At 38.3% G+C, this 25,586-nt stretch overlaps 2 protein-coding genes across 2 annotated transcripts in view; one reads left to right on the top strand and one right to left on the bottom strand.

Moving 5' to 3' along the window:
• The first annotated feature begins 339 nt into the window (after positions 1 to 339).
• nelfa (negative elongation factor complex member A) lies at positions 340 to 8,145 on the top strand. The gene is made up of 11 exons (XM_053509153.1): positions 340 to 564; positions 2,674 to 2,845; positions 3,418 to 3,579; positions 3,703 to 3,792; positions 3,908 to 4,032; positions 4,150 to 4,219; positions 4,307 to 4,395; positions 4,555 to 4,666; positions 5,388 to 5,683; positions 5,777 to 5,876; positions 7,405 to 8,145. The coding sequence occupies exons 1-11, from the start codon at positions 355 to 357 to the stop codon at positions 7,587 to 7,589; spliced, it is 1,611 nt and encodes a 536-aa protein (XP_053365128.1). The 5' UTR covers positions 340 to 354; the 3' UTR covers positions 7,590 to 8,145.
• Positions 8,146 to 15,601: 7,456 nt separating this feature from the next.
• LOC128535241 (shootin-1-like) overlaps positions 15,602 to 25,586 on the bottom strand; it is a 48,073-nt gene continuing 38,088 nt past the window's right edge. Inside the window, exons 2-10 of the mRNA XM_053509164.1 lie at positions 19,628 to 19,745; positions 19,344 to 19,431; positions 19,162 to 19,220; positions 18,996 to 19,078; positions 18,654 to 18,738; positions 18,378 to 18,534; positions 18,197 to 18,255; positions 17,999 to 18,099; positions 15,602 to 16,743 (exon numbers count right to left, since the gene is read on the bottom strand). Of these exons, the coding sequence (XP_053365139.1) occupies positions 16,741 to 16,743; positions 17,999 to 18,099; positions 18,197 to 18,255; positions 18,378 to 18,534; positions 18,654 to 18,738; positions 18,996 to 19,078; positions 19,162 to 19,220; positions 19,344 to 19,431; positions 19,628 to 19,745 (753 nt within the window). The 3' untranslated portion in view covers positions 15,602 to 16,740. The remainder of the gene's footprint in view (positions 16,744 to 17,998; positions 18,100 to 18,196; positions 18,256 to 18,377; positions 18,535 to 18,653; positions 18,739 to 18,995; positions 19,079 to 19,161; positions 19,221 to 19,343; positions 19,432 to 19,627; positions 19,746 to 25,586) is intronic.

Here is a 25,586-nt window from a genome sequence, read left to right as displayed (position 1 = left end):
ACTATTAGGGTAAGGGTGTGCACTGTATTGTATAAATAAATCTTAAGTCAGAGTTTCTGCAGTGGCACGTGGGTCATGTTATGGATAAAAACGATTCACATAATACTTTTTGTATTTTCTGTAGACACAGAAAAATATGATATTATATTTGCAATACAACACAGAGTGGAAACAACTTTAGTTTATTAAAAGACATAAGACAAACAGTGTTGGTTGTTGTTTAGTGTGTGTGTGTGTGTGTGTTTGTTATTGCGGGGTCCTGGCTGTGTGTGGGTGCGCGTGTCCTTGTGCGCGCGCGTGTGTTTTTAGGTAGTCCGTTAAAATGCCGGAACCGATTATTCGCCTTTTTCCAAGATGGCGTCGATGAGGGACAGCGACACCGGCCTGTGGCTTCATAACAAGCTGGGCTCGACGGACGAGCTGTGGACGCCTTCAAGCATCGGTTCTCTGCTCACCGTGTCGGTCATCGACAACATCCGCCTGTGTTTCTCTAATCTCTCCCCGCCGGTCAAGCTGAAGCTGCTGCTCGGCATGCTGCATCTCCCGCGCAGGACTGTGGACGAGGTGGGGCTGAGGTTATACTGCGGCGCAATCCCAAACGCCTGAGCGCGTCATGTTCTAGTGCACTACCTAGGGTGCGAGGAATGGTCACGTTGTGCCTGAGTAGTGTACGCGAAGTAGGGGATAACGATGCGTTTGGGACATGGTCGCGTGATAGCAGGATTAGCCAGGTGCAAGAGTTGCTTTTTAGTTTCCAAACAAAATATTAAATGATGTAAAATAGTCACTGAGGGTGCTGTAAGGATCAGTGCAGTTCAGGAAACAAATGTAAATAAATGTTTTTGTGCGTTGACTAAGACGGAGCAAAGTAATAAGAAAATAAAAAGCAGAGTTTCTTGTCAGTGTTGGAGGCTAACAGGCTAACGCAGCTAAACGAGTGGATTTCACAGCGTTTAAAGTCAGCAGTGCTGCGTGTGACGTGAAATAGTTTATCCGTGCAGTTTTTAAACATTTGGAATAGTTAATGATTAACTCGTAGTAAGTTAGTTTAGTTAGTGAAACAGAAACTCCACGCTTCACTGAGTCTGACACTGCACACACACACACACACACACTTACACACTTTCTACACTGCACCTGGGAAACTCTTCACACTTCTCACTACATCGTGTTTTAGCTCTTATGAGTGTCAATAATAAAATTACTTTAAAACTCATTGATATTTTCCCCTGAACTCATTCCCAGAGTACATTTATCACTGTGATTTCTCTCCTTTGTTGGCCACGCCCCCTTTATCATCATATGTTTTTATTAATTTCACAACTTACAGAAATACTCAGACTTCACATGTGGAATTACACCTTCGAGGCTTTATTAATAACATTTTACCATTCTCAGACCACTGGATAAAAAAAATCTTAATCTGTGTAAGGTTTGAGGTTAGTGCTGTACACCCGATTATTGTGGAAATGAGAGCAAGAGTGTGTGAGAAAGCGATGCTGATTTCTGTCTAACCGAGACTGCGAGTTCTGTTCACTGGAGATCTGATCACTCTGTTTACACTGATATTTTCAAACCATTTCACTGTGATTGAGAAGGTGCGTGTGATCAGACTGGATTAGATGACTGGAAAGATGTGGATTTGTCAGTCATACTAGTTTTCAACTTCAGGATTGGATTAGATTAGATTCCACTTTGCCGTTGTTCAAAGTACAGGTACATGGCCAATTAAAAGCTGTGAGCATCGAAGCAAAAGTGCATAAGTGTCTTATTTACAATAAATTACAATGTGAAAAATGAGGGTGATTAATGTACAAGAGGTAATAAGGATATGGTTTGTTTATATTTATAACTGTTTAAACGTTGTGCAGTGGATAAGACGTAACAACTGGATAACTTGCTCAACACAATAAACATGTATACATGTATGAATGTCTGTATGATACAGAATAAATGCGGAGGAATATACAGTCGTGCAACGATAAACCTAAATTACAGATGATGCAACGATGCATCATGAAGTAGTGCAATAGAAACTGAAAGTGACAGGGCAGTAGTGTAGTGGTTAACATAGCATGATCAGTCGTTCACTGTAGTAGCAGCCACAGGCAAGAGAAATCAATATTTCAGTCTGTTTATGGAGGAAGCAAAAGTAGCTAAACTTTGTGGGATGGTTTTACTCAAACTTTAAATCACCCAGAGTTACAAAACTAAAAGCTGTTTTGTTTGAATGTGGTGTAGTGGTTTTCACTGTGACCTCGCACCTCCAGGGTCGAGGGTTCAATTCCCACTACAGGTCTGTATGTGTGGTGTTTGCATGTTTTACTGTTCCATCACTGCATCTAATACTTTTCAGCTTTACTTGCATAATCTTGTAAAGACTCCAGTCAAGAGATGATGGCTATACTGTCCTATATTGTGTGTACATTTTGTTTTGTACATGAGCAGCATTTACAGTTGAAAGTAATGCCACATGTATGACGCCCGGTAATGTTAACAGAACTGTTTGGTAAGTTTTAAGTTGCTTACGGCCAAGTTGGAAATATGAGATAACGTGACCTAATAACCATGACTTGTGGTCTACAGCCTGACCCTTGTTAATTTATCATCATGTACATTACAAACAGAGAATCATGTTTAATCCTGGTTTCTGATCTGTTTATCTTTGCTCAGATGAAAGACGCTCTGTCAGAAATCATCCAGTTGGCCACAGTGGACTCTGAGCCCTGGGTGCTAATGGTAGCGGACATCCTGAAGTCATTTCCTGAGACGGGTTCTCTCAACTTGGACCTGGAGGAGCAGAACCCCAATGTGCAGGACATCCTGGGAGAGCTGAGAGAAAAAGGTCAGCACATGGTCCTGTTCATGTTCATGACATGAAAGGTTATGACGTCTTTTCCGTTGATCGCAGTGTTTATTTATTCCACTGAGAATACACATTATTGCTACGGTTCTTGCAAAGATGAAACATGATCAAGGTTAAACATAGACAGTTTTGCTATCAATTTAGCATTTCTTAACGAGATGCAATTTAGCTTAGCAACGCATAATTTCATTTTAAAAAACCTTTTAAGAGGTCAGAAGATGTTGGTTTGTTTTCCATTTGAATCTCAGATTTTCTCAGATTTCCGTTTCAAGATGGCTGCCACTTATGTCTATTTTTGTACGGTCTTTATCCAATTTTTATAAAATACATTCTGTGATACTGTGTTTGAAATCACATCACAAAGTGTGAGGAAACTGTTGGATGAGTTATGTTTGAAGTTTACACGACGGCTCCAAGACTCCCTTTCTTATCGTTCGGTGCAGAACTAAAGCAGGACGATCATCTCAACTGCGTGACTACTTTTGTAGTCCTGAAAATGACCTGAGGCAGTTTTCTAGATAGTAGTCTTTATTTTCATTTTCACCTTTCAGTGAGCGAGTGCGAGGCGTCGGCCATGCTGCCTCTCGAGTGTCAGTATCTGAATAAGAGCGCTCTGACCACTCTGGTGGGTCCTCTCACACCTCCCATCAAACACTTCCAGCTGAAGAGGAAACCCAAGAGCGCTACACTGAGAGCTGAGCTCCTCCAGAAGTGTAAGTGTGTGTGTGTGTGTGTGTGTGTGCACTCATCAGAGTAATGGCTTCATTTAGTCTGATATGTGGTAATAGTTTAATTTAGTATATGTATTTGTGTGCGCGTGTGTGTTCATTCTGCAGCCACAGAAACGGCACAGCAGTTAAAGAAAACAGCCGGGGTGCCTTTCCACGCTAAAGGACGGGGTCTCGTTAAGAAGATTGACACTACAAGTGAGTTTGGGTGAAATTGCCACCCTTTCTGCTTATTTCTTCTCTTATTTATACACTAGAGTCTGTCGCACACAGAGTAAACTATATCTATTCTCTTCTTCACCTTCCACATTAGCACCACTGAAGGGGATCCCCAAAGCCCCGTTCCGCAGCCCCACTGCCCCCAGCATGTTCCCTTCCAGTAACAGGACGCCCATCACCCCTGCACGCACACCGCTGCGCAAAGAGAGAGGGGTCAAGGTAACTCTGCACCACACGCTCAATACATATTCATCATATAACTGTTTGTGTATTCTCTTCTCTACACATGTTACTGATCATCCAGAGGAATGCATGTCTATAATTTCCTTCTCCTAGTTATTAGACATTTCAGAGTTGGATATGGTCGGAGCAGGCAGAGAAGCTAAGAGGAGAAGAAAGACACTGGGTAAGTCAGAGTTGTAGTGCTTCAAGCACTTTACTGTGATGGGCACCTGTTAGATTGGTGTTAAACCACTTCCTCTTCCTCTCTCAGACACTGAAGCGGGAGAGAAGGCAGCTAAAGAGGAGGCGGTGGTGGAGAACGCAACCCCCGACTACGCCGCCGGTTTGGTATCTACACAGGTGTGTAATATATGAGCTGAACACGATGGTAATTGTCGTGTGATACAGTGTCTACAGTGCATGCATTAAGTTCTTTTACAGACCGCATTCTTCTTATTCAGTCATAAGGCTTGTGCCGTGATTATTATGAACAAATAAAACTGCTGATTTATTATTTAGAAATTGGGGGCACTGAACAACGAGAGTGCGCTGCCGTCGACCAGCTACCTCCCAGCGACGCCCAGCATGGTGCCCTCCTCCTCTTACATTCCCAGCTCAGAGACACAGCAGGGTGAGACACAACACAGTCACCATTTTTTTTCCCTCCATAGAACTTTGCACAAAAGATTGACATTTTAGTTAAAAAAAAAAAAACACATTTTAAAATAAAATCTTAGTAAAATAAAAAATTCTAAATATATACTAATATATGTATATATATATATATACACACACAGCACTTACATTAAAGAGATATTTTTGACAGACTGCAAAGTACCCAATGATTCAGTTTTAAACAATTTGTTTTTGTATTAACCTCTGCAGCAATCTCATTTCCCCTCTTATCTGTTCCATCTATTGAGCATTCAGCATCAACAGTATCATCTGTCATCTGCACCTGTTACTCACTGATTTATGCATTAAGTTAGATGGGTTTTATGCATGAATGATTTATAAGTCTCTGTTTGGCTTAATAAACAAAAACATTACTCTAAATTCAATCAGATATAGGGATTGGACTAAAAATGATAGACAAAAACTTACCTGGAGAAGTATTTCTCAATACTAGACTATAATTCCAGAAAGTCCGACTCAAAGAACAAAATGTGTGGAAATGAGGGGGATCAAGACTTTTGCACAGCACTGTATATCGGTGTCAAAAATAACTACAAACGGCATCGGGGCAAACTAATGCAATCAATGTTCTTTAACATTGTAACTCAATTTAAATTGCATTGGCATAACGAATAAATAATTGACATTGCAGCTCTTCTGTTTGTGCTTTTCATCAGCCAGCACAGGCGCTCCAAACCGGCAGCCAGAGGAAACGACGGCGAGCGGCGCCACAGCCTCCGCACTCACGGGTCAGTTTAAACAGAGAGCGCCAATGTACAACGCCAGCACCGCCAGTCCCACCACCCCCACCTCCCCCACCACGCCCACCAGCACACCCCACAACAACGCCCCGCCCGCCGCCGCCACTGCAACACAACCGGAGACAGCCACGCCTCCATCCACTACAGCAGCTCAGGCCACGCCCACGCCAGCTCCCCAGCAACCACAGCCCAAAAAGAACCTGTCACTCACGGTAAGGACAGCATACTGCTCTGCTCTCTCATTCTCAGAGTTTTAGAGCTTGATTGTCTTTATTTACCTTTTTTATTTTATTCTATTCCTACAGAGAGAACAGATGTACGCCGCACAGGAGATGTTTAAGACCGCAAACAAAGTTACCCGACCCGAGAAAGCTCTTATCCTGGGCTTCATGGCAGGATCGAGAGGTACCGTGAGCAGGAACATGCACACTGCTTATGTATACTTTCAGCAGCTTTTATATGTGTCATGGGAATATGCACACATACATGCATACATGTCACATTGATTGTCTTTTTAAAAAATGCTCAAATAGACGCTCAGTTCACTTGAGAGATGAACGGTACAGAATAGTGATGATCCAAAACAACAGCAACAGAGCTCGGAATGTAATGTAGTGTTGCACACGCATTGTAGCCATCGATAAACTGCTGTAAACACTACAAATTTAAATAACAATGAATAATAATCAACACTATTTAACATATGCTATATTTTCCTATACTTTGTCCAAAATAAACTAAAAGGTTTAGTATGCTGATGGCGGCATAGTGGTCATAGTGGTTAGCACTGTCTCCTTGCACCTCTGGGTTCCAGGATGATTTCCGCATCTGTGTGCATGTTCTGCCTCTGCTCGGTGGGCTTTCTCCAGGTGCTCTGGTTTCCTCGCAAAGTCTAAAGACATGCAAACATTGGCGTCCCTAAATTGCCCATAGTATGTGACTCTGTGTGTGTATATATACCTGTATATGTGTGTACCCTGAGGACACAATGTGTCCTGTCAATTATAGATCACTTAATATAAAAGGACAAAAAAGAAAAGAATCTCACCAATTCTTTTTGTTTCTGTTCTTTTATATTAGGTGAGCGAAAATGAATTATTTCTGTAGTCATGTGAGCTGTCTTTATTTATGTCCTTTTGGTTCTAGTAAAATGTGCTAGGTTTTAATTAATGAACTTTGTAGTCTGGAACTTAAAAAAGTGTGTGTGTGTGTGTGTGTGTGTGTGTGTGTGTGTGGTGGGGGGGGGGGGGAGAATGGGGATTTCTCCCTAACTTATTCTCGTCAGTTTACATGAAGCAGTTGGGGCTCAAACAGTTAAGGCTCTGAGTTATGGATTGGCTGCCACTGTTGAGGCTTTGAGCAAGGCCCTTAACCCTGATCTGCTCCAGGGGGCGCTGTATCCTGGCTGATCCTGACTCCTAACTGGGATATATCGAAATCATAACACTGTGTTGTAAGGTACATGTGACAAATCTTAATCTTATTCCACCCATCTTTGAGGCTTTTCTCCATTGCTCAACCAATCGTGTCCCTTTGATTGAAATGAAAAAGTAAGTACACCAGCATCTAAACAAAACCATGACCAGAATGCAGTTTTCCATTTGGAGTTTTTGTTTTGTTTGTTTTTAAACCAGTCTACAATTACATTTAGAATGACACTAAAGTGAAAGCAAACGAAGAATTTGGTCCTGAATGCTTTTCTATTTCAGGAAGTTTTATCTCGAAGTGTAGACAAGCTATAACCTCATCTCGTCATAGACAACCTCACAATATTAACAACGATAGAAACTCAGTCTCTGCTCTACAGACCTGTTGTGCATTAAAATGAAAAGAAACTAAGTGTAGTGGTAATAGTGTAGGAGTGGTGTCTGTCTGTCTGTCCTGTGAGCTTGTTGTGCAGACTTCAAGACCTGTCTCCTTCTCACTGTTACAGAGAACCCGTGCCCGGAGCAGGGCGACATCATCCAGATCAAGCTGAGTGAGCACACAGAGAACCTCGCCAAGGCGGACGGTACAGGCAGCACCACCATGCTGGTGGACACAGTGTTTGAGATGAACTACTCCACAGGCCAGTGGACCCGCCTCAAAAAATACAAACCCATCACTAATGCATCCTGAGGAACTGGAAAACACACACACGTACATACACACATGTACACACACACACACACACACACACACACACACACCTACATACACACAAATCCATTATGTGGTCTTTTTAAGAAGGCAATATTAAGAGACAAATCATGCCTTTGATCCCACACACACACACACACACACAATCTGGGCCAAAATAACAGACTAAGCAACTGTCTTGATGATGGTAAAGGAGTGTTAAAGCAGAGTGAGGTGGACCTTTTTGTTTTGCTAAGCTCACTTCCTGTTCCTGTTTTGCCAAAAGTCAGGGACCTTCTTTCTGTATGTTTTGTTTTTGTTCTGTGGTTTGTAATACAGTCCTTAATTATCATGACCTGATTGTTGAAGATGGGTTAGAATAGAGGTGGCGTCGTTGCTCTCGGATGCTTTTAGCTTCTTTGAATGACACCTGTGTGTTTGGCCTTACACGCCATGTTCCAAAACAAATACTTGTCCATCTGTTTCAATGTGAGAATACAAAAAATATATATATTTGCAAAAAAAAAAAAGAATAAACACAGGTTGTTTGCTGGTTTTTTTTTTTGTTTGTTTTTTTTTTGGAAGTTCTGGACAATGTTTGTTTTTCAGTCATCCAGAATAAGGTAAGAAATAAATCGATCCATGTCTGGACATGAATGTGTGTTCACTGATTTTAACATCTGGACCTGAATAATTTGGGTGTTTTTTTTTGTTGTTGTTGTTTTAAAATAACATTTTGTAATTTTTATGTGCCTTTGATTATTGGTATACCAGATTTTTGGTTTTGTTGAAAAGACTGAAGTGATAAACCGCTCCAACACAGATGTGCTGCAATGTACATCAATCAGTCTTAACATTAAAACCACTAACCGGTGACATGAATAACATTTGTTTTTCTCTTTATACTGTCACAAATCAAGGGTTTGGATAGAGTAGACTTGAAGTAGTTTTGTTGGAAGCAGTAAAAACAAGGTAGTAAAGTCTGTATTTTCTAATACAAATTTACTGAAACAAATTGGACTTTCAAGTCCTGCAGTGTGCGAGGCTTTGTCCTGTACACCTCCTCCTTTGCGTAGCTCCACAGGGGGAAAAAATCACATGGGATGAGATCTGGACTTCTTGGGAGTCTGTCGTCCCAGCCAACGTCCTGGAAAATGCTGGAGGACACATTGCAGGACTTGGAGGCATGGATTCAGGAAGTTCTCAGCAATATCCCAAACGATTTACTTCAGAATATTCCATCCCGGCCATTTGAGGAAACTGGACGCCACCGGTTTAATTTAAAGATTTGCTTTCATTTTCCTATGTAATAAAGTAAATGTACAATTTGTTTAAATACAATTGTATTAGAATTATGGACTTTATTATGAGTTTTTATTGCCTACTTTTCACCCATGCTGTAGGTGATTAGTAGACTTGGCCAGAGCGTTTACAAAACAGCAGGTCTTTTGGAGGTGTTCCTGGTAGGCAGTGGTTAGTATTTACATTTAGGCATTTGGCAGACACTCTTATCCAGAGCGACTTACAAAAAGTAAGTATGTTTTAGTACTTACTAAAAGTGGTCCAGTGACGTACAGCCGGTGAACCAGCTACTGGATCATTGGCACCCGAGATTGATTAATGTTCATGGGTTACTGTCCATAAAAGAGCTACAAATTGCTAAATAAGTAAATGCTGGCAGTTGTCAGCATACACACTGGATTGCAGCTTGCTGTATAGCCGCTGACTAGTCAGGGTGCCCATGCTGATCCGTATCCATCATCGAAAGTGTTACAATGTACACAAAATAAACTGGACCGTGGATCAGTGGAAGAAGGTGGCCTGGTCTGATGAATCATGTTTTCTTTTACATCACATGGCTGAGTGCATGTGGGTCATTTACCTGGGGAAAAGATTGCACCAGGATACACGGGGGCATTGTGATGCTTTGAGGTCACGACATTCATGTGATTGTTACTTGACATTTACCACCTGTATAAACATTGTTGCAGACTAAGTATACCCCAACATGGCAACAGTATTCTCTGACAGCAGTGTCCTCTTTCACCAGGAGATGGTTTGAGGAACATGACAAAGGGGTTCAGAATGTTGACTTAACCTCCAAATTCCCCAGATCTCAATCTGCTCAAGGACTGGTGAGATGTGCTGGATAAACAAGTCTGATCCATGGAGGCTCCATCTTGTAACTTAAGGATCTGCTGCCAATGTGTTGGTGCCTTGTGATACCACAGCACTCCTTCAGAGGGCTAGTGGAGTCCATGCACTGATGGGTCAAGGCTATTGAAGAATTTTTGGCCTCAAGCTAGAAAATTGCTTAAAAAAAAAAAAAGCTCTCTTACCACGAAATTCCTGTTTGTAAACTTGGGATGGTTTCCCCAACTCTGAGCTCAGTACGACAGATCAGTGTCGCTGCTTACACTATCCGCAATAAAATAAAATAAAAAAATGCATTTCCTACCTTTAAATGAGTTATTGTGTCTCCCTATTTACTTTGAAAATGATTGGCATAGAAACATTCCCAATATTTATTTCACTTTTCGGTGTATTTTATATCATATGTACAATATTGTTTGAAGTTATATGTTCATTAAAGCATTTATGTCAGTAATGATTATTATCAGAAAGTAAGGACAAAGACAAGTGCTGCTTATCCTAACTGTTCACAGATCAGATTGACAGTAATACAACGAGTTACCTGTTATAACCTCCGCTCACCCCTAGAGGCCGCTGTGTTTGAGGCTTTATCAGCCCGGCACTACGGAGGAGCCCTAGTGTACTTCAGGAAACAACTGAACAACGGAGCTTCACTTCACCGGAAAAGGGGATGAAAATTTTCCCATAAATCATTGCGTCTCGCTGGAGCGTGAAAAAAAATGGAGCTCGAAAAAGTTTTTTTTTTTTTTTAAATCATTACTATCGAGGACAACATCATATTAATAGGACACGATAACTTAGTTTTAATTTAATCAAGAAATCCGGAATAGGATATAGACTAGTAATCTGTAAAAAAAAAAAATAAGATCAAATAATTTATTTACATGTTACACACATTTCAGCCGTACGTTTTATAGTTTTTGTTTCAATAAATATTTTCACAGCATCAGCGGCAGGTATCTGAGGTGCTCATGTTACCATGGGAACGCACAGCGGAAGTGACGTCAGTGCTGCAAAGTTACTTCTTTATAAGTCGATGTAGCATTTAAAATAATAATAATTTAGGTTGATGTAGCATAAACAGAGTGCTTACAGCTTGCCAACCCTCTGGAAGTCAGTGTTGTCCTACTGACTGTAGGACAACTGGTCAGGTTACTGGTCAGGGGTAGCTCAGTGGTTAAGGCGTTGGACTACGGTTCGGAAGATCCCAGGTTCAAACCCCACAACCACCAAGTTGCCACTGTTGGGCCCTTGAGCAAGGCCCTTAACCCTCAACTGCTCAGATGTGTAATGAGATAGTAATGTAAGTCGCTCTGGATAAGAGCGTCTGCCAAATGCCTAAATGTACTGACTGCTATCATTTGCTCATGGAAGCGTTCTGTTGCATTTTTGTCACAGTGAAAACTTCCAGGCCCTGATGATACGCAACAATCAGACAAAACTTCCTGCAGTAAATTCCACCGTTTTGTTTTGTCTTTATTTAAAGAATTTGTACACTTCTGGTGATCAGGTTTGGGCTTTTGGGGATAAAATATTTTCCCAATGCACCTTAATAATTGGGAATAAATCGAAACACTGACACGATCCATAATCAACGGTGCATCATTTTAGCCCTAATAATAAAAGGTGTGTAAGAAATAGAGAAAATGCCCTCATTTACTGACTGCTGAACTCTAATGAAAAATAATACATCCTTCAAAGAAGTTTTAACAAATGCGTTATGCAACCTTCGGCTCCCATGGGAAACACACTCAAGCGCGTTACACAGAGCTGCCATATTACTTTAACTCACCTTGGTGTTTAAAAATGAATGAAAATTTGCTTTTTAGTACTCAAGCCAAAGCATAAATATGGGGAATGAGTGTGCTAATTTGACTTGCACTACTAAAAGTAGTGAAGCCAGTAGATAAACGGGAGCCAAGTTTTTTATGTGTAAAATAAATAATTTGGTCTATAAAAATGATAAAATCATTATTTATCTGACTGATGTGTATCGTAAGCATCTTTGTTATGCTAAGTCCCTGATCTAACATTTACAATATGCGGCAAAATAACAAAGGTAATTGTCTAGCAGGCCTTTCCATCCATTCTTCTCTTTAATGGTTGTTTCTTCAACTAAAAACTTGACTACAGTTAGACTTCACACAGCAGTTAACTACTCAGCATGAAATCAGGGAATGCTTTTTTAGTAGGCCATTCATCTAGCTGGGCTAACTACACATTACAGCCTGTGTGTTTACACAAACAGTAAATGGTGCAGCAATGTTGTTGTGGTCTACTGTTTCTCTTGTTGTAATTTACTGTTCAACGCTGAAGTTTTTGGCTGTCAGGTATAGTTCATGGCTACACCCTGCCCCCACCTTAGCTGCACGGGCCACATTTTATTTATGCTGATATTAGCATGACTAAAATGTGGTCCGGGCAGCCGAGGTGATACCAGTTCTGGAGCAGGAAGGAGCCTTCTAAGCATATCAGGGCTGTTCCATGTAGACAAACTGAAAGATGTCCTGAAAGGCTGCCATATACCATGACCACACTGACTTGAAGGAGTATATAGCATCAGTGATTGGCTACATCATCAAGTGCATAGATGATGTGACTTCAAGACAATCACCACATGCTCAGCCCAAAAGCTGTGAAGAACGGCTGATCTGTGCTGCATACTGCGGAAAACCAGAGACATTGTTTTCAGATCTGTTGACAAGGAAGTCCTCTGCATAGCAATCAATCTGTCCCGGGTTTCTGAAAAGTGACACATAACTATGCAGAAAGAATCCAACATCACTTACTGAACAGTAATGACACAAGGCACATGTAGGCATTCAATGCATTACCACTTGTCTGTAATAGAGATGTCCTACTTCCAGACACACTTAGCTATCCTCCAGAACACAGAACCACATGTCAGGAGTGAGGACGACCCCAACTTCCACTGACCAGATACTCTGTCTGTCTCCAGTAAATGGCATAAAGTACAGCCAGCATTAACCTTTTTCAGCAATCTGTGCTACATTAGTTTTTCTGTGGGAGCGAGCCACATAGCAGCTTTTCAGAAATGCGTAAATACCAGGTATAATTTTAACCAGACATGAAAGGAATCTTTGATTGAGAGCATTTAAGAGTATTTCTGCATGCACACTCAATCAGTCCCTCTTGTACAGACACATTGTATACATTAAGAATAAAAGAAACTATTTCACAGGCCAGTGGACCTGCTCAAAAAATAAATATGTCACTGATTCACACACAGTAGATTAACCAAAACAACTGGTTAGTTATACTGTCTTGATTGTAAAGCAGTGGGGAACTTATTTCTTATTGCTTTTCTGTTATTATAAACCATTACTGCTATATAGTAGTAAGAATAATTAGTTAATGTGAAGTTTTTTTTTTTTTTTACGCTTCCTTATGCTCATATGATAATTTGTCTTTGATGATTTAGTTTCTCTCTTGATGTTCTTTCATTTCAGCCATGGCCATTAGTTTTACAGTAGTGCATGTCAGGGTGTGTTAAGTTGGAAGAGCTTTTGCTGTTACATGCAGAGATGATATCCTCCCTTAGCACAACAATATGTCTGGGCTGATTTTTCGACTTTAGAATACAACAAAGGAAAAAAGGCTGAGTGGTGTTCAATCTGGTTTTACTCAATTCCCTACTTTTAATTATGAGCAGAAAATATCAAATGTCATATAACAAAAATGTCTAGGTCATTGGTAACTCAGTGGTGGGCTTCTTAAGGTAAATAAGGTAAATAATGGCATTTCCATGCCAATTCCCAAGCCAAACCACTGGATGTAGGGCATCCTTAGTGCCCGTCTGATCTACAAAGTTCTTTGTGTACATCTGAAGCCGCAATAGAATGGGAGGATGCTGTCAGGAAGGCATCCAGCATAATCCTTGTGCCAAGTTGTATATAGTTCACTGTGGCAATGCCTTGGTAGGAGCAGCAGAACAACAATTTTCCAAATGATGGAAAATGTCTATAGATTCAGACTTTCTGCCACCTGTATGTTAGTTACTTTAACATATTAGTTTAGTTTATAGAGAAGACCAAGTACAGTTCTGAGGAGTCTGTGGGTTGTTTTAAGTTAAATGATTATTAAATGCAAACTGTAGCTCTCAGGTAATGATATACTTATTTATAGAATTTTAGGGTATGAAATATACTTGTCAGGCACATAAAGGAAGTCAGTTTCTGGCTGATGCGATGCCAAAGTATAATACTGTATATAATGTCGTTTTTATATAACATTCTTGTTTGTTACCTGGCTAATTCTCTAGGAAAAGATTTTAAATCTCTCCTGAATTAATTTGACATTATTCGTTCAGTGCATGAAGCAAGTCATCAGCATGGTCACACCACAGACACATAACCTTGTTATTTCTCACAGATCAGTGATACTTGTATTTCTGACCATTGTGTTCATGGTATTTTAATTTTTTTTTTTCCTCTACAAAAAAGCACCATAGCCTTCATTTCTTCCAAAGGTATTGATTTTACACCTGCTTTTATGGACACACAACTCTTTGCATTCAATGGTTTGCTATCTTGTCCGGAGAAGTCTTACTCAATTTGCTCAGCTATTTTAAATTCTGTTGTCCAATCAAGCACAACCCCTTTAGAGCCAGAGCTGAATGATCCTGCTCATGCTTTTAGGTGACGCTGCAGACAAACTGAGCGTAAGTGGAGGAAAGACAATGTACACAAAAGTTATTAGCCACTTCCAGTTTCCTTTTATTTGCCATAAGTTTAAGGCCTCACCACGGCTAAAGTGTTTGAAATATAAAAAATCCTTTAACAATTTTTGACATATCCACATATAGAAATCAGACACCTTACAGTTTCTAGAGAGACATATAAATAATTTTTAATGTTTGCTAAATGACTACAAAGAACTCTTAAAGAATAAAATGACTTTTTAGCAAGCATAACAGTATGATGTGGAGAGGGAAAAAAGCACTTCTCCCCATCTTCTTGATACCCAAATTAACTAGAGACTTTTAAAAACACACACATAGAGAAAACATATAGACAAACAGAAAAAGATTGATGGCACCTCACAGACTTGCTTTTTTCTTAAAAGCAAACAAATCTAGTTAGGACATAAAACATAATATATATACAAAAATATACTGTTTTATTTCTTTACCAGCTGTGCCTGCGACAGTGTGGAATACACAAAAAAGGGAAATCACACACCAAAATAGGTACTCAAAATCCATATTTGCAAGCCAAGTCAAATAATAAGTAGGTACAGTACCACAAAAATCTGCATTTCAAAACCTAGTCAAATAAGAGCAACAAAACTTTTTAAACAGCAATATTATTCAAATCACAAAGAAAATTCTATACATCCGATTTTTGCAAGCCAAGTCAATTAAGTAAACCGTTTGTTTGAATGTTGTATTTATTTCTTCATATAGACAATGTGGAGTTAAGGGGCAAGAGTGGATTTGTTAAGTAGATTTCAATTGTACACTCATAAGCGTGTTTTTAAAAATGTACAGTACCTTCTGATAAATTTTGAAATAAACTAAAACTTTTGCTTGTTACCGTAAAGTGCACTGAATGAAGGTGTGCTCATAAGCGCATATTAAAAAATGTAGTGTCACCTGTTAAATTTTGAAATTAACTAATAATTTTTTAAGGTTGTTTTTTTTATGACTTCTTATTCTGTATCAGTTATTAGCAGGTTTAGAATACATCTAGCACCATCTGTGATAGAAGTTTTTTTTTTTTTTGTAATCACTATTATAATTTTTTTTTTCCATTTTTCATTTGAAATTCAAATCAGCATATTTAATTTTCTGTTCAGGAGTTTTTATTATTTTTATTTTTTTTGCAACCTGGCAATATGACCTGAAGCTGGCCATTACTTGCTATCATAACCTCTAAAAATGATAATACATTTTTACATCAGTAAATTATTCTGTGGCAGCCGGTCAATAAGGGGCACTGGAGTGCTGCCCCCTTAAAGTTAGACAGAGAAGAATGCTACTTTAACATGTAATTATTTAACATAACTATTTATTTTAATTATGAAATAAAGTTATTTAATCACAATATTCCGCTGTAATTCCTAATCTAATTTATTTATTTTAAAAAAAATTACATTTGTTTTACGTTCATTTGTGTTTGTCTATTTGAGCATGTGGATGCCGGACAAACAAGTGTCAATGTAGGCACGTAAATCTTTTAAAAGCTTTTGGTTTAAGGCTAAGATCTAATTGGATTTTTTCAAATCATCCTTGGGCGTTGCACTGTGCGCCCGAACCCTCTCACTCTTGTTCTTTTGTACTTTTGTGAATCAATATATTTTTTTAAATACTTGGGATTCGACCATTCACAACGAGTCTTATTAATGGTCAACAAATTGTTAATTAATGTATCGAATAGTGAATGACGTGGAAGCCAGATAAATATGAAAGAAAATTCTGTCATTTCTTTGCTAAAATACCCCTTTGCAATGCGAAAAAAGAAAAAAAGGTAAATTTTTAAACCTGATCTTCTAGTTAAGCAGCAGTCAAGTGATCGCGGCCGAGCTTACAGTGCTTTTTCAGCACTTCGTATGCCTATTTACAGGCAATTATTAAAAGTTTAATTTTAATTTTTTTGCTGAAATTTTTAGACTGAAAACACTTGACACTATGACTAACTTGGCTGTGCTAATAAAGGGCACCTTTCATTTCGAACCAGAATCTAAGAAAAGTTTAGGTGGGAAAAAATTAATTGTTTCTAAAAGCTAAAGTTGATTTTAAGAATTAATAATTTCAACCAAATGATTTACTAAAATAAAAAGAGTTAGAAACGCAAATAACTTAATTGTTTTCGTTTTTAAAGGTTAACTAAATTTTAAAAAAGTGAACCCTGAGCTTTTGGGACTGAAAGCTCTGACTCCTCTACATTCTGACCAATTATCTGCTAAGATGGCATCCTTTTGGGTCCTTTTTTTTATTTTTTTTTATGGTGTCCTGAGTAGAAATCCGGCAGTCAGGTTACTGTAAATTACAAAAACATGCAAATATACAGTACTGTGCAAAAGTCTTAGACACATACAAATTACTTCTGTAAAGCAAGCACATCTTCAAAAAAGTTTCTACATTTAAAAATATACTATAAAAATCAGTAATTAATCTAACAAAGTAAAAATATATAAATATAATATAGTCACTTGTTTTTAGTTTTTTATGGAAATAAGTGTGAAGGGATGGGGCTGCTGTGCTGTAATTATAGATAAAGGTGATTGAAAGAAATCTTAGTGTGTGTGTGTGTGTGTGTGTGTGTGTGTGTGTGTGTGTGTGTGTGTGTGATTTTTTATTTATTTATTTTTGGCCAGGAAGTTTATTTTTCCCCATATTTTGTTCATTGGAAGTGCAGATTTGAAAGCCTGGGACAAAGTGATAAATGCTCAATAAGATAATGCTTCAGGTCCCTACGTTCTGGTTAGCTAAAGAAATGCACTGCAAAGGGGTGTTTGGAGGCAGTTTATTTAAAGCTACAGACTCTAAAATGGGGTGTTTGAAAAACGACTGAAAGGGAAAGAACACCAAATGTCAGAATGTGTGTATTTTAGCAGGAAATTAACAAACACATTTTGAAGACATGTATGGGAAAACTTTTTTTTTTTTTTTAACAAAGGAGCATAATATGTGACCTTTAAGAAACCAGTGTACTCAGATTTATAGAGCTAAATTAAATCTAACTATACATGAGGTGTTTTCTCATTCACAGGTGACATATTAGTTATCAGCCTAAGAAAAACGCAGTCCAGAATTGCATAAGTAAATAAATTCTGCGGAATTTACAAAAGTGTACAAAAGGGCGAGACTTTTTATCAATATTCTCTGCACCTCAGTAACAGCAGATCTCCTCTTAATTCTTTAAACTAAAAGTAAAAGTTTTTAAGACTTTCAATGTCAGTCAATATATTACATTAAAAGTTTGGTATTTTGGTATAGACAGTATGTATCCTGAAAAATTATATACATCACAATCAGTAACCTGAAAGAGGGTGTGTTCTTTTTTCTCCCTAAACTTTTTATGCACCTTGTTTGCAATTTGCCTTGCCAAAATGATCACTGACATACACAAATACTGTATGTATTTTTGTAAGTGTAAAAGTTATTATTTAATAAAAACAAACCTTTTATGAGCCCGTCTGTGATAAATAATAATACAAAGAAAAAGAAGAAGAAGGTTATAAAAGAATATTTTTTTCCCAAAAAATTTAGATCCGAGTTTAAAAAAGTTTACCTGTGGAGGTTTCTGGGTTGGCTTCAGTACAACCCCTTTCTTAATTCTCTCCATCATTTCATCCATTGCACTGGCTTTCACATCTACAGACCGTGCAGGTTCTGTGACACCAAAATAACAGACCAGAAATAAGTCAAATTCATTTTTGTAAAAATTTATTTTTAATAATGGAGAAGTAGATGGACATATAGCTCTTACTCTTTAAGTCAGTGGTATTGTTTCCAGGCTTCTTGCTTTTTCTCAAGGTATCCAGCGGGCTAGAGGCATACACCAATAATTTTATCATAATACCTTAGGTCTTTTTTCAGGTACCGTATAATGATTGTTAAATATATTTTACATGTCATGATAATGGTAAGAATTATCCATTTGACTTTACTCAATAAGACTTGTGGAGAGCAACAGAGGACGATATGGTGGAGGAGGAGGAGGAGTTGAAAAAAGTTGTGCTGGAGTGACATTCTCTTCATTTGATGGACCAGATTTAATAAGAGGGTTCTCTTTGTCCATTTTCAACATGTCCTGAAGTTGCTTAACTGAGTAGATATTATTAAAATCATAAGCAGTTTTACGTGCCATGCAACATTAATCTGTTCTACCTTCTAAGTTGTCTGACCAAATTAAACTAATGTTAACACAAAACATTTAATCTCACCTTTTTCTTGCAGTGCTGTCACTGTTTTTTCTGAGACTCTCAACTGGTTATTATTCTTCATCTTTTCTTCCATTTTGGTTTCTAGCTGTACATAAAAGTGGGATAAGATAATGCTTGATAAGATAATGCTTGATAAGATAATGCTTCAGGTCCCTGAATTCTGATTAGTTAGAAAAATGCACTTCACAGGGGTGTTTGGAGGCAGTTCATTTACATCTACAAAATCTAAAATGGTGTGTTTGAAAAATGACTGTAGTCTGTAAGGTAAAAAAGAAGAAGAAGATGGAGATGATATTTAGGAATATTTTTTTAATAATTTGGATCTGAGTTTAAAAAGTTTACCTTTGGAGGTCTCTGGGTTGGCTTCAGTACAACCCCTTTCTTTATTCTCTCCATCGTTTCATCCATAGCCCTGGCTTTCACATCTACAGACAGAGTCGAATTCATTCTTGCAAAATAATGATTTTGAATAATGAAGAAATAGATGCACATACTGCATAGCTCTTACTCTTCATGTCAGTGGTATTGTGTCCAAACGTCTTTCTTTTTCTCAAGGCATCCAGTGGGCTAGAGGCATACACCAATAGGTTTAACATAATACCTTAGCTCTTTTTTTCAGGTAATGTATCATGATTGTTCTGTATATTGTAAATGTCATGAAAATGGTAAGAATTATCAGTTTGACCTTACTCAATAGGACTTGTAAGGAGCACCAGAGGGTGAAGTGGCGGTGGAGGAGGAGGAGGAGGAGGAGGAGGAGGAGTTGAAAAAAAGTGAGCTGGATTGAGAGAAGTCATTTAAATATGTGGATTCTCTTTAACCATTTTCGGCACATACTGACGCTGCTTAACTGAGTAAACATTATTAAAATAGATGCAGTTTTACATGTCATGTAACATTAATCCCTTCTACTTTGAACATGAACTTAGCCTGACCTCATTAAACTAATGTTAACACAGAACATTAAACCTCACCTTTCTCTTGCAGTGCTGTCACTGTGTTTTCTGAGCCTCTCAACTGATTTTCAATCTTTTTCTTCTTCAGCTCCGTAAGTGCATTAAACTCCTCTATCACTGCCTGGAATTGACTTCTCTGCAAGAGAAAACCACAGTGCAGGAGGACAGTTAGGACAGAGGTTAATCATATCTGTTTTTCATTTTTGTCTTAGTAAATTCACATTGTCTTCCTGCTCCTTCACACAAGCATCTACACATCCAGACGCACTCATGCATGCCAGAGGTAGGCTATAATAAAGTTTATTGACTTTACCGTAGCTTAGAACTGTACATTCCATGCACTTTATTTTGACTATTAAATCATTACATTGTACTCAAATTCTTTGCAGACTCTAAAAATAGAAAACCACAATTCACTTTTACTTTTACCAGATTAATAGAAGGAAGCTGAGGTTGGAACTGCCATGTATTGAGAGAGGACACAAAGTTAGTTAGTGTGAGAGAAGAGAATGCAGAGAATAGAGTTAGATTGAGGCAGATGATTCGCTGTGGCGACCCCTAAAAGGGAGCAGACAAAAGACAAAGAAGAAGGATTTTAAAGAGGAAATCCACTTTTGGTCAAGTACGTCAGTTGAATCAGAAGAAATACTGTAGGCAAGAGTAAGGATTTGAATGACTTTGTTAAGGTACAAACTGTGATGGTTAGAGGACTGTCAAAGCAACTCTAAAACTGCAGTCTTTGCAAGGTCTGCATTGGTTAGGACCTATCAAATGTGGTCCATGGGGGAAAACTGGTAAACTACACTGTAGCAGCAGGGTCATGGGCAGCCAAGGCTCATTGATGCATGCGTTGAGTCAAGGCCAGCATGTGTAGATGTGGAGGCATAGTGCTTTCCCATGTGGAATAAAAGTATGCTACAGTATATTAAATCCTATCATGTCAACGCATGCTTTAGTGTACAGTGCATCCATAAAGTATTCACAGCGCTTCACTTTTTCCACATTTTGTTATGTATGTTACAGCTTTATTCTAAAATAGATCAAATTCATGATAAATATCATGACTCCTTAGTAAAAGGCACATGACAGCTGGCCTGGAGTTTGCCAAATAGCACCTCAAGGACTTTCAGACCATGAGAAACCTTTTTTTTTTACAGCCTTAAGTATTTTTGAGTATAATGCTGCACGATTGTTGTTCTTCTGGGAGTTTCATTTTTAATTTTGAATAAATTTGCAAACAAAATTCTTTTATGTTGTCATTAATGGGTATTGTTTGTAGAATTTTGAGGAAAATTACAGCCAGACTAATGATTAGTATACTTGAAGTTTGCTATTTAGGAACAACTAATTTTGTACTTGACGGCACAGTGATGTGGTTAGCGCTGTTGACTTGCACCTCCAGGGTTCGGGTTCGATTCTCTGTGTGATGTTCTCCCTGTGCTTGGTGGGTTTCCTCCGGTACTTTCCTCCTATAGTCCAAAGATATGCAGGTTAGGCTAATTGGCGTTAACAAATTGTGTGAATGGGTGTGTGAGTGTGTGTGTATGTATGTGCCCTGCGATGGATTGGCACCCTGTCCAGGGTGTACCCTGCCTCATGCCCTAAGCCTCCTATAGGCTCCAGGTCCTGCGACCCTGAATACAGGATAAAGCGGTATAGAAGATGAGTGAGAGAGTATATTTTAAGTGTATTAAAGGTGCTTTTATATGCTAAAGGAAAACTACTTCAAGTTTACTTCAAGTTTACTTAGGTATATGGTGACTGACACAATTACTGACACAGTAATTAATTTGATTAAAGTATATATTTAATGTATTATAAGTACATTACAGTTTGTCTGTTTTTACTGTGTTACAAATACATGAGTAATATACCAGGAATATACTCTTATCACTGCATTCTCTGCCTGTACAGTAAAGCTTTGGCATGCTACTGTAGGATTTAGTATACTGTACATTGCATACTTTTTGTCTCACCTGGGGGGGGGGGAAACATGTCAATAAGTTTAAGGTGGTAAATTAAAATTCTACAGATCTCAGTGCTATCGAGCATCTGTGGAATGTGCTGGAAAGACAAGTCTGACCCATGCAGACTCCACCTCACAACTTACCTCGGGACTTACAGAACAGTATGAGTCAACAGACTCCAGGAAAAGAACAATAGTATGATGTATATAATACTAATATTAATAATATCATATTATTATTATCATAAATGATCATATTTACATAACCTATATAATAAATTTACCATTCATTTTAGCATAGTTTTTCCTTTCCTGAAGTGTATAAATTTTTTGCCTGATTTATATTATTTATCATCTAAGTATGATAAAAACAAAACTTGGAATATCATGGAAAAAGTTTAAGTTTTTTTTTTTCTAAGTTACTAAGATGCACTGCTCATTATATACAGTACTGCTCAGGTGTGTTTAGCCAGAGTAAAAGTATTCCGCATACAAATAACTGCTCTAGAGCAAAGACATCTTTAAAAATAAGGTTCTCTCTCTCTCTCTCTCTCTCTCTATATATATATATATATATATATATATATATATATATATTTCTAAAAGAAAACGACAAACAGCAGTAAACAGTAATGAATAAAACGCGTTTGGTTCTCTGTTGTGTTTGAGGTTTAATGTGAGGAGTTCAGTATTAAGTCCGTACCTGTTTGGTGTTACCCCGCTGTGTGAGGTGGATGTTGTTACCCCGCTGTGTGAGGTGGATGTTGTTACCCCGCTGTGTGAGCGGCTCCTCTCTCTCAGCTCGGCGTCGCGGCCACACCAGAGCAAACAGCGCGTACAGGAGCCTCGAGACGGGACGCAAAAGCCACCGCAAAATCCGCAGTAAAACCATACTTTAAATTAGCTATTTAGCTAAACACCCTAATAGATACTGATGTATACTCGGTGTGAACCCGAATAAATAAAAGTGAAATAAAACAAAATCACTTTTTAAATTCCGAGTAGCTACACCACACTAACCCTGACAAACACTGGCGCTAATTAGACGTCGGTTTATACTTTAAATGATGAGATGCCATCGACTTTGTTTGGCTCACAAATGGTCACGTGACATTTGCTCAGGAAAGATAATGAGTGAGTGTCAATCAAGACTTCAAAATCAGAAGTCAAAGCCAGTATTCCTGTAGTATTCCTGAGATACTCCTGCACATATTGTTCACTGGTCATCTGGTCATTTACTCCCATGTGTCAGACTTTCTTTACTTTTTTGCTAAATAAAAGTGGTGTACTGAAAAAAAAAAACACTTTTGGTGATGGTGTCTCACTGTTGTGTAAATGCAGCCTTGTAAACTGTAATGTGTTGCATGATGGTCCTGAAGAAACAGCATTTCATTTCAATACAAGTGATATATTTGGTCCAGTGACAAACATAATCAACAACGTGCATTACATTAAGTTTTTAGATTAGTTTGTTTTGATTTTTTTTATTATATTGGTACTAATTTTAACAAGACCAAAAAAGCAGAGCCAGATTAATATATTAAATTTAATTCAATTTTATTTTATTTATATAGCGCTTTTAACAATGGTCATTGTCACAAAGCAGCTTCACAAAAAATTAAAGAATTTTTTTTTTTTTTAAGAAAAGAAAAGAAAATATTTGGAAGTGTGTATGTGTGAGAAAAATGTGTCTAGATAATAATTAGCTGAATGAATGATGAATGAAATGTCTCTGATGAGCAAGCCAAGGGTGACGGCGACAGTGGCAAGGAAAAACTCCCTGAGATGGCAATAGGAAGAAACCTTGAGAGGAACCAGACTCAACAGGGAACCCATCCTCATCTGGGTGATAACAAATAGAAATAACATCATGTGTGTTGTGCAGGTAAAAGTTCAATATAACAGAAGTTGTGTAGATTAACATGAAGTCCACTTCAGCACAGGGAGTCAGTAGGTGCAGAGGGCAGATGGGGTCTGGATCACTGGAAGCACAGGAGCAGGATGTGTAGCTCCAGCCATCATAAAGCAGAATTCAGCTGGAGCTGGTCCTTCTCTAGATGCCTTAGGATCCTTGCAGGGTTGGCCTTTGTCTACTAAAGCTGGTACAATCTCCCGATGCCTCAGGATGGGTAGAAAAGTACAGAACAGATGGAGAGAATTAGCGTAGTTGCCATTCAGGATAGGTGTACTATATATACAATTGACACCAACAGCAAACATTTAAATAAAAAACAATGTGCTGTTAATATAAAAGAGTGGTCATGGAAAAGCCAAAGAGCAAAACAGTCCACCAAAGAAAACATAAAAGATCACTCATTGGCAACAAGTGGCAACAAATCTCAGAATGTTGCCATTTTGGTCCTACTTTCAGGAGTAGGAATAAGAACTATTTATCAAAGTTCTTCAAATAGAAAATCACTTTCCATCTCCACCAAAATGTAGGAGAGCTCCAGAGGTGTTCTGGTTAGGAGTAGCAAGGAAAAGGTGTTCAGGCAGAGACAAAGGAGAGACGTTTTAGTCACACTGAGTGACATGAAGCTCATAAATGATACGTTTATACCAAAATTAATTTTTTTTAAACACTACGTGAGGTATGTAACTGGTCCAATAACAAACATGTCCTCTGCTGTTTTTGCAAGTAACTGATACTGTACATTTTTTTTCAGTAACAGCAAAGATTCATCTTTGAAACAGTGACACAGCTGACATTGACGGAAAATATAAATTAAACTTTGCTCTTAAAGCATTCAAACATTTTTTACCATGCAGCGGGAAATCAACAAACAAACAAACAAACAAACAAACAAACAAACAAACAAACAAACAAACAAACAGTGGAGTTGTAGACATCATCCATGTCACAAACATTCAAATAATTATATACATATATGTATACATTCTATATACTTACATTAAATAATTTGAGTGTACACAACTGTTTATTTTAGATTTTCCATTATAAGCAGCACTTCATCCCTTTATTAACATGGTGCATGCCCATGTTTCACACACCTCAGAGGTACCTGCGGCAAACTGACAGGTGGCATTGATGCTTTCACAAATCGCTGTCCACTCACTTTTTATAATTAGAGGTAAGAGTAGGGCAGAATTTTACTTTCATTATTTCTTTACATTTTACTGCCTCCTCCGCAAGCAAAATGCTTTCATCTTCTCTCCAGTCTGGTTTTCTTTTCAAAATCATTTTGATCAGACAGTCCTACACAGCCCTATTATAGGGGCTTTAAACAGTTGTGACAGCAGTCTGATTAGGATTACGTCATGCAGTTGAGTTACACATCTATAGGTTTTGTTAATCTAAAATTGTGAGATGCTTAGTAAACACAGGACCTGGACAAAGTTGTTCAAATCCTTGCCCTTGACTATTTCTGCGGCGTCCAACCTTAATCTAAAATTATTATTTGTCTTTTGGCTGTTCCTTTTCAGGGATCATCACAGCAAATCATTTGCCTCCATCTAACCCTATCCTCTGCATCCTCTTCTCTCACACCAACTAACTTCATGTCCTCTCTCACTGCATCCATAAATCTCCTTTTTGGTCTTCCTCTAGACCTCCTGCCTGGCAGTTCCAACCTCAGCATCCTTCTACCGATATATTCACAATCTCTCCTCTAAACATGTCCAAACCACCTCAATCTGGCCTCTCTGATGTTATCTCCAAAACATCTAACATGGGTTGTCCCTCTGATGAACTCATTCTTGATCCTATCCATCCTTGTCAATCTCAAAGAGAACCTCAACATCTTTATCTCTGCTACCTCAGCTCTGCCTCCTGGTTTTTCTTCAGTGCCACTGTCTCTAAGGCATAGAGCCTCGCTGGTCTCACCACTGTCTTGAACACCTTTTATTCTTGCTGATACTCTTTCATCTTACAACACACCTGACACTTTTTTCCATGCGTTCTTCACCTTCTTTCCACACTCTTCATTTCTCTGGAAGTACTTAAAGTTCTGCACCTTCTTTACCTCGCAATACCGCAGTTCCTTTCTCGGT

The sequence above is a fragment of the Clarias gariepinus genome, chromosome 1 (genome assembly GCF_024256425.1).
Source record: "Clarias gariepinus isolate MV-2021 ecotype Netherlands chromosome 1, CGAR_prim_01v2, whole genome shotgun sequence".
In the NCBI taxonomy this organism is placed as follows: Eukaryota; Metazoa; Chordata; class Actinopteri; order Siluriformes; family Clariidae; genus Clarias; species Clarias gariepinus.
Note: the sequence above shows the minus strand (reverse complement) of the source record. Positions and strands in the feature narration are given on the sequence as shown.

Coding starts and splice junctions, on each gene's coding strand:
- nelfa (XM_053509153.1), top strand. CDS start 355: ATGGCGTCGATGAGGGACAGCGACACCGGCCTGTGGCTTCATAACAAG. Junction 2,846..3,417: donor GGGAGAGCTGAGAGAAAAAG/GTCAGCACATGG, acceptor TTCACCTTTCAG/TGAGCGAGTGCGAGGCGTCG. Junction 5,684..5,776: donor AAAAGAACCTGTCACTCACG/GTAAGGACAGCA, acceptor CTATTCCTACAG/AGAGAACAGATGTACGCCGC.